We start from the raw sequence: 9,330 nt of genomic DNA on the forward strand, positions 1-9,330 counted from the left end.
TAACCCACAGCAAGTTCTCTTTTCTTTGGCCCGAGACAATTTGCACCGTTCTTCAACTGCTTGAGGAGACTTTCAACGCTGGCCCCTCTTCAGGGCAGCTGCAGAGGCAACTGCACGACCCGTCCGCAGCCGCACGAACCCGTCTGTGCTCCCAGGGATGGTTTGGGAGAGCTGGATGCACTGCCCTGTGTGGCACCCCACAAGACCGTCTGGTTTTATCTTCTCTGATCTCGTCTTTGTGGGGAGGGACAAAAACCCTAACCTTTCCTCTCTTGAAAGCTTCCCACTGACACAGACACCGCCAGCAACTTCAGCAGAGCCAGCGCCACGGAGCATCTCTGCGCCATGCAGGCGACGTGCCTCTCCAGCAGAGCCAGGACACACACCAAAGCACACGGCGTGGAGAGCAATAAAGGCACTTGCAAGCCACAGCTTGTCCTGCCTTGAACCATTCGGAGAGTCACTGGATGTTTTGGAATCAAAGGCTTCCTTTGTGCTCCTAGAGAGGCCAAGGAGCAACCGTCACGAGGGAGAGTTTATAGCTGGTCTGAAGCAACACCGTGCCTATCTCGTGCCAGCATCACGTCCTAGAGCAAGGACAACCCCGCACAGAGCTGCCCAGGGGCACATGAGCCTCTCATCTGCAGCACGCGTGGGGCCTGGCCTCCCCACGCCACGGCTCCGGGGACGGAGGACAGAGTTAACTTGCCCGCGTGCCCGTATGGACAGCACCAGGGTGCTGTCTTGGCTGCTTTTCAGGGCGGCCCGAGCTGCACCCAGGCGTAAAACCCCGACGGTAGCACAAGGCTCATTTCACAACGGCATCCCAGGAGAGGCAAAGCCTGTCACCTTAGAGCTACCCTGAAAACCGGTATCTTGTCATTAGCACTGAGGTCCGGGTGTGAAGCGCTGACGGGCACTCCGCTGGTCCAGGACAGAAGTCACCTAGGAACTGAACGTATGTCAACCAGGGGCTGAAATACAAGTAGGCTCCTGATACTCCCTCCCTTAAACCCCAGCCTCTTCCTGCACCAGCTCCCAGCACAGGCAGCAACTCCGTGTGCGTCGCTGCCTCCTCCCAGCCTGCAACATTCTCCCTTTCCAGACACGGGTCTGCTCGTATCGGTTTTCCTCATTCGTCATCCTGCACAATACGAAGACCGATCCGAGACATCCCAACCTCACCGAGGTCCAGACCATCTGACCCGGTGGTGGATTCAATTCCCACACACTCGGGGGCCCGGCGCACACCCCAGCTGGAGCTCGGTTTGACAAGGAGAAGACAGGCCACCGGTGTCCCATCAGCACGCCCCATCTCACGCGAGGAATCGTCAGCTATAAACAGCCATGTCTCCCCTCCAGACCCACAATTTGTGTGCACCTGCTGTGCCGGGGGACAGGGAGTCCCTCAATACTCATCGCGGCGACGTTCCGCCCTGGCAAATCCCAGTCTGAATTCTGTGGTTGGATCCGGCCAGTTTTCACGCTCTCTGGGGCACCCGGACACCTCAGCATCCATCTGTTCGCTATCAGCAGGAACGCAGTGACCCGGGCCTCACCTGGGATTTTCGATTAAAAAGCGTTTTCCTTGCAGAACAACTTCAGAGGGTCAAAATCTGATAACAGAGGATGGATTTTCTGAAAGCTGACCAAATCAAAGGAGCAGTCCCAGACAGTAACTGTCTGCCAAGAGTATCCACAAAAGCACCTACCCGTCAACCTTCCCAAAGTGCTCTAAGACAAGCAGGCTCAGAAATGGTCCGAGATGGGCCGGCACACCAAAACTCCTCATTCCAGGCACACAGACCAGGCTTTCAGAAGCTTGCAAACCACTCTGAAGTCCTCCTCACCTCTCTCCCTGCTGATCAGACAGCACATATTAGCTACCTCTCAGAGGAGAGGAAAGCAGTCTGTTCTGTGCACAGAGATTGCTTCCCTGAAAAAGGCAAGGCTTAAATTAAGACTAGAAGTACTGTACGGCTCAGCCTTTTAAGCTCAGGAAAAACATTTTTGTACTAAATTTAAAAAAAAAAAAAAAAAAAAAAAAAAAAAAAAAAAAAAGCTGGCAAGAGTGAGGAATGGAGCTGAGGCAGCAGTCAATGAAAAGCACATGCGCTGCAGACCTGGCTGCCAACACAAATTGATGCTTTGAAACAAAGACCACTTGTGTTTGGCTTGAAGATCTTACACAGCTACTCGGCAGGGGCTGCGCAGATTAAAAGGAGACACAGGTAAACACGGGAGAAGAGCGCTTGATGCCAAGTATTTCCCCAGGACAAAGGAATGACCCGAAATGGAGTCCCTGCCTTGACGGGGTGGCATGGGCTCATCCTCACCACGCTGCAACGTGCCAAAGCAGGCAGAGGCGAGGAGAAACATCGGACAGGTCTCTAATTCAGCCCGAACTCAAGCAGCACCCAGACCCCCAGGCACACAGCATGGACCTGGAAGAGCTGCAGCTGCTTAACGCCTCCAACCTCGAGAGCCCACAGGAGCTTCACTACAACCACTCCCTGCTCACCTCCCCTGGAGGAGAACACCCAGAGGGAACCCCAGACGACTATTCCTTCCAGTGCTCCGCTCCTTCAGACTGCAGACACTCGTGAGCATCCTGCAAAGACTCTGTTGCGCTCTGGTCTAGCTCCCAAACCAACCTACACCCCTATAAAGACGTGCCTTGCAAGCTCTGCTTCCTTCCCACCGCCCGCACAGCGGTAAGGTCAGAAGGCACAGGAAAGGCGAAACAGGAGAGGGTCTTCCTCACGACGATCCTTCAAATCTGGCCCTTTTTTGTTCGGGGGCACCAGCTGTCTGGCCCAACCCCAACTGCAATAGCAACAGCTCCCATTACAACGCAAGGTGGATCGGCTGGCACTGCGTGACATGAGAGGTGAGGGGACACCGCACCCCTCACACAGCACCCAACAACCACGCCGGAAAGCAGCCCCTGGACCAGATGCCCCTGCAACAGGCAAGGAAGAGGAGAGACAAAGGGAGAGCTGACAGCTCCTCGGCACAACCAGCACAGCGGGTCCTGACAGGGTCGGGTAGGATGGAGGAGCTGGAATTGCAGGACCCTTGGCCAGGCCACATCCTCCAGAATCAAAAGGCCGCGTGCTTGCTTTCTTACGCTGCCGTCCCACAGCTTGGACACTAGGAAGTGAGCAAACAGCTTCTAAAAGCCCCCACGGTCTCCCGTCTTCCTCGCGCTCCCCCTGAACAACCTCTCGAGGCGCGCAACGTGCCTGGACTGCTGGAAGCTCACAAGGACATCAGGAACGAGACGTGAACCACGTGCAGAGCCTCCCAACCACAGCGAGCAACCCCTGCCCTAGCAGGCAGCCGGATGAAAAGCCCGAAAACCTGCAGCATCCCTATCTGCTCCCTGCCAGGTCTCTCTCAGAGAACAAATCCTTCCGTGCTCAGCAGTGGGATCGCTTCTTCCAGGCAGGCTGGCACAGCAGGCACGCTTCGTGCACAGCACAGCCCTTTAGCCCCGCTGTGCAACGTTAACATCTGCTTTTCTAACAGACTAAAGGCATTTACAAACAGCTCTCGGATGCTGCGTCCCAGCATCCTCCGGGCAAGGAGCAAGACACAGAAACCGGCCGCCCAGCACGGCACCGAAACGCACGCTGACGCCCAAGAACCGACACGTTACCAATCGTCAAACCGTCATTTCTTCATCTCCCTTTCCCCTCACACACAGTGGATTTCTGATAAAAGACATTACATTTGCCCTTCTCCCACCTCGGGCGTGACCAGCCAAAGGTGTTCACCTGGAGGGGGGGGGGGGCCTGGGGAGGGGAACTGGTCCGGCTCCCTCTTTCACTTACACAGCAAAATCCACCCTGCTAGTTCACAGCTTCTGCAAACTCACCCCCAAAACCCAATGTCAGCAGCCCGCGCGACTTAAATCCTCAGGAAGAAAAAGGCTTCTGTGCATCTGCCAAGCATCTTGTCATCCTCGCTGCCCTTCAGGCCTCCAAGGAGCTGCCTGTCCCGGCCTCTGAGACTGCCACTCACGTCAGGAGAAGGGGAACGGTTTCCTTGGGGTCTGGACAAACAATCGCACGTCCTCCCACCTCAGGGGAATTTCCCTGCAAACACCACAGCAGCAACGGCCTTCACAAAGAGCACGTTTGTACCCAAGTTCATCTTCTGCTAAATAAGCATTTGTTCCAAGTTCCCAAATATCGAAAGCAGTGGAAACACCCACTGCTAATGTGAAATATTTTGCATTCCAGGCCTGAGAGCTACGCTTGAAAACGTTCAGAGAGGAAAGAGTGTTTACGCACCGGAGAGAGGTGTAGGTCCAGCTATTTACTTAAGTCCACGTGTGCTTGCTGGAAGACAGCTTTGATCTTTGCAGCTCAAATAGCAGAAGAATTGCAATGAAGGGAAGAAAAATATTAGTGTAAAGTTCCCCTGGTAAATACCTGTAAGCAGGCCTCACTTTTAAGTGCCTTATTGCTTACAGCCAGGCTCGCCCTTGCGTTCTTGCCCGCTGCCCCAAAGCCAGGCTCTTCTCTTCCCACTCGTTTCCTACCCACCTGCCTTTAGAGATGCTCTCGTTCCACATCAATTAAGACTGGTATCAGAGGGCATCTCTAAAGGATGCAGAACACGACAACCCTCTGGCCGGCGCCTGCTCTCCGTGGTCCAGGACCCACTGTACAGACAAAGAAGCGCCTACGGCCACGACTACGGAGTCACCGTGCCTGTGAAACCTCTGCCACGTTGGGGCTACATCCTGCCGAGAGGTCTGCCTGAGCACAGCTGAGTCCCAAGGGGGACCACATGCTTTATAAGAAAAGAATGATATCGGCTTGTCATCGCTTTGCCCCAAAAGAGCCCAGGAACGTGCCGAAAAGCACAGCTTTTCAGCTGCTGAAGGGATGCTCGCTCAGATCAGCTATCACAGTACTCGGTCTGGCTGCAGAGGACTCGGAGCTGCTGGAAAACAGATGGCAGCTTCAGCTCAAAGAGCAAAAGTCACCCGAGTCGTACTATTGGAAATTTATTCCGGACCCTTTAAACCCAAGAGAAAGTCTCAGATCTGATCTGATTGCTCCTGTTTTCAGAGTCTTTCTTCTTTAAGAACAGGCTTGCTACTGAGCACAAGAAAAGCACTGCCATACAGAAACATACAGCTCAACACAGGACACGGAGGCACTTTCAGAACAAAATAGACCTTTTGGGTTTGGTTTTTTTTAGCTTGAAAAAAAAAAAAAAGCTGACTCAGCAAATATTTCCTCTGCTAGCATTTCAACCACACGTTCCAGCAGAAGCCAGCACACATCTGGCACGCGGCGGTGTCACCGCCAGAAAGATCACAGCTTCCCTGAGCAACGGAAACGGAGGAGCAGGGCCCGGCAGCCCGAGCATCGAGCACTCCTGGAGCACATACGTGGCAAAGGAGGATGGCAGAAAGGACCCGTGGTGAGCCACGGACACCCCACGCCTCACAGGCCCTTCCCCAGCCCTTTTTCCAAAGAGCACCCACAGGCAAAGGGAGACACTGCCCTGCAACCCGCAAAACTTACCACCAGCCCCTAAGAACTAGAATCAAACTGTAAGTTTTGGCCACACTGAGGGTGTCTAAGAATTTTTTTTTTTTTTTTTTTTTTTTTTTAACGGCGTCCGTCAGCCAGGCAGCAGCACGTTCCTCCCAGTGCTTTAGGACACGGTCCTGCTGAGCAAGCGAAACAAGGATGAGAGTACACGCTCGGAGCAGGGCAGAAACTCCAGCAATTGAAGAGGGGGAAGCATGCTGCCAGGAGAGGCGGCAGCCAGCCCTCCCCGCGCGCCCCAGCTGTGCCAGACGGGGGGGTGAACGCCGTGGCAAGCCCACGGGACCTCGGGGGGGCTCCAACCAAGAGCCCCAGCAAAGCGAGCGCTCCCTCCTCCTGCGAGGAGCCGACTGGCAATCGTGGTGCTCACCGGCCAGGGGCGGCTTTTTCGCGCTTGCCGGCTGCAAACCGGCCATCGCTCGCAGCCTGGCAGCGGGGCTCAGCCACAGCTCCAGGCTTGTGAGGAGCAGCAGTGCCATAAATACCTTTCCCTGGGAGGCAGCATCCTCCCCAGGCGTTAGGGTAAGGCTGCTCTTGGTTTCGCAGCCGAAAAAACGCGAAGCAAACTACAACGGTCGAGCGCTGTTAACGCAGGAGGGGACCACAAGCGACGCGCAGGATTTTCAACTGAAGAGGTTGAGTTGGGGGGGGGGGGGGGGGGTTGTGTTAGAAATAAAGCGGCGTGGGGGAGACGTGGGGTGCTTCAAAGCCAGGCTGGAAACCAGCTCACAGCCCCCGTGGGTGTTGTGCCCCAGCCAAAATCCCGGGTTCCTCAGGCGAGGAAAATGGCGCTTCGGAGGCCAACAGGGAGAAACACGGTGCAGCCCCAGCGAGGGGAGGGGGGTTTGGGCCTGGTGGTTGGAATGGAAGGCTGGGAAGAGCGGCGGCCGGGGGGGGAAAAAAAAAAAAATAAAAAAAAAATAAAAATCAAAAAATCAAAATCAACCAGCTGCCCCTCGAAAGCCTCCGTGCCACCGCGGAGGACGGGTGTCGCTGCACGGAGGGTGGCACGATGGGGCGGGGGGGGGGCGGAATGAGACAGTTTCCACGGGTGGGAGCCGGCTGCGGGTTGTTTTTTTGTTGTGTTTTTTTTTTTTTTTTCTTTCTTTCTTTTTTTTTTTTTTTTTCCTCCCAGTTATGACGGGCTCGGATTTCACGCGGGGGGGGTGGGGGTGTGTGTGGAAAAAATCCAAACCAACCAACCCACCCGCTGCTGCTCCACGCAAAAGGCCTTTTCGGTGTCAGCCCGCAACCACGGGGCCGAGCCCCTGAGAGATTTGGGGGGGGGGGGGGGTTGCTCCAAGCGGCAAATGCCTGGCGCGTTTTTGCACCCCCCCGTTCCTTGAATCACGGCGCTCCCCCGTACCGGGGGGGGGGGGGGGGGGCGACTCCCGCCGCACAACGGGTGGTCGAATCACCGGGAATCGTGGAGGGGGGGGGGGAAGGACCAGGGCTACCCCCCCCCCCATCGGATCCGCATCCCCCGCGGATTTTTTTTTTTTTGTTGGTTTTTTTTTTTGGGGGGGGGGTACAGGGTGAGGAGCCCGGCCCCGCCCGCAACTCACCCAGCACCAGGAGCGCCCGCACCGCCGCCATCCTCCGCGCCGGCTCAAGGCGCCCCCCAGCCCCTGGCCATGCCGCCACCGCCCCGCCCCGCCCCGCGCGGCCGGGCGGGGCTTCCGGGGGGGCGGAGCGGCCACCGGAAACCGGGCGGGGCCCCCGGGGGTTTGGGGGGGGTCGGGGGGGGGGGGGGGGGGGGCGGAACGGAGCGGAGCGGGGCAGCCCCAGCGAAGCTTTTCCCCCGCTCTGTGCCGCTCCGAAAGCGGAGCGGGGGGGGCACCCAGGAGCATCGCCCCCCCCCCATCCCTCTGTGGGGGGCACCAGGAGCATCGCCCCCCCCCCCCATCCCTCTGTGGGGGGCACCTAGGAGCATCACCCCCCTCCCATCCCTCTGTGGGGGGCACCAGGAGCATCGCCCCCCCCCCATCCCTCTGTGGGGGGCACCAGGAGCATCACACACACCCCCCATCCCTCTGTGGGGGGCACCAGGAGCATCACCCCCCCCACCATCCCTCGGGGGGGGCACCTAGGAGCATCACCCCCCTCCCCATCCCTCTGTGGGGGGCACCAGGAGCATCACACACCCCCATCCCTCTGTGAAGCTTCCCCCCCCCCTCTGTGCTGCTCTGAAAGCAGAGCTGGGGGGCCACCTAGGAGCATCACCCCCCCATCCCTCTGTGGGGGGCACCTAGGAGCATCACCCCCCTCCCATCCTTCTGTGGGGGGCACCAGGAGCATCGCCCCCCCCCATCCCTCTGTGGGGGGCACCAGGAGCATCGCCCCCCTCCCATCCCTCCGTGGGGGGCACCAGGAGCATCACCGCCCCCTCCCATCCCTCCGTGGGGGGCACCAGGAGCATCACCGCCCCCTCCCATCCCTCCGTGGGGGGCACCAGGAGCATCACCCCCCTCCCCATCCCTCTGTGGGGGGCACCAGGAGCATCGCCCCCCTCCCATCCCTCCGTGGGGGGCACCAGGAGCATCGCCCCCCTCCCATCCCTCCGTGGGGGGCACCAGGAGCATCACACACACCCCCCATCCCTCCGTGGGGGGCACCAGGAGCATCACCCCCCCCACCATCCCTCTGTGGGGGGCACCAGGAGCATCACCCCCCCCACCATCCCTCGCGGGGGGCACCTAGGAGCATCACCCCCCTCCCCATCCCTCTGTGGTGGGCACCAGGAGCATCGCCCCCCCCCATCCCTCTGTGGGGGGCACCTAGGAGCATCACCCCCCCCCCCATCCCTCTGTGGGGGGCACCAGGAGCATCACACACCCCCATCCCTCTGTGAAGCTTCCCCCCCCCTCTGTGCCGCTCCGAAAGCGGAGCTGGGGGGCCACCTAGGAGCAACACCCCCCCCCCCCCATCCCTCTGTGAAGCTTCCCCCCGCTCTGTGCTGCTCTGAAAGCAGAGCTGGGGGGCCACCTAGGAGCATCACCCCCCCATCCCTCTGTGGGGGGCACCTAGGGGCATCACCCCCCCATCCCTCTGTGGGGGGCACCTAGGAGCATCACCCCCCTCCCATCCTTCTGTGGGGGGCACCAGGAGCATCACCCCCCTCCCATCCTTCTGTGGGGGCACCAGGAGCATCGCCCCCTCCCATCCCTCTGTGGGGGGCACCAGGAGCATCACCCCCCCCCATCCCTCTGTGAAGCTTCCCCCCCGCTCTGTGCCGCTCCGAAAGCGGAGCTGGGGGGCCACCTAGGAGCATCACCTCCCATCCCTCCGTGGGGGGCGCCTAGGAGCATCAGCCCCCCGCCCCCAATCCCTCTGTAAAGCTTCCCCCCCCTCTGTGCCACTCCAAAAGCGGAGCTGGGGGGCCACCTAGGAGCATCACCCCCCCATCCCTCCGTGGGGGGCACCAGGAGCATCGCCCCCCCCCATCCCTCCGTGGGGGGCACCAGGAGCATCACACACACCCCCCCCCGTCCCTCTGTGAAACTTCCCCCCCCCTCTGTGCCGCTCCGAAAGCAGATGCTGAAGGGCCTGGCGCGGCGAAGCCCGAATGGGACCCCTGCACCGTTCCCAGAGCCCTGGGGGAAGGAGCACTGCTTGCACAGCAATCCGCTCTCCTCGGGAAGCCACCACCACCACCAGCTGGTTCTGGGTCCCGCTTGCGGCTGGGGACCAAGGAACCTCGGAGGAAGGGGTATCCCGCTCAGCAACCTCTAAAGAAAGCAAGCCCGCTTCCTCCCGC

At 59.2% G+C, this 9,330-nt stretch overlaps 1 protein-coding gene across 1 annotated transcript in view; it reads right to left on the bottom strand.

Annotated features, from left to right (window-relative positions):
* The window catches only part of PTK7 (protein tyrosine kinase 7 (inactive)), a 39,155-nt gene extending 31,903 nt beyond the window's left edge, over positions 1 to 7,252 (bottom strand). The window contains exon 1 of the mRNA XM_042789611.1: positions 7,139 to 7,252. Within this exon, the coding sequence (XP_042645545.1) occupies positions 7,139 to 7,169 (31 nt within the window). The 5' untranslated portion in view covers positions 7,170 to 7,252. The remainder of the gene's footprint in view (positions 1 to 7,138) is intronic.
* Positions 7,253 to 9,330: the final 2,078 nt, after the last annotated feature.

The sequence above is a fragment of the Tyto alba genome, unplaced genomic scaffold (assembly GCF_018691265.1).
Source record: "Tyto alba isolate M040663 unplaced genomic scaffold, T.alba_DEE_v4.0 Super-Scaffold_16, whole genome shotgun sequence".
NCBI classification, from domain to species: domain Eukaryota; kingdom Metazoa; phylum Chordata; class Aves; order Strigiformes; family Tytonidae; genus Tyto; species Tyto alba.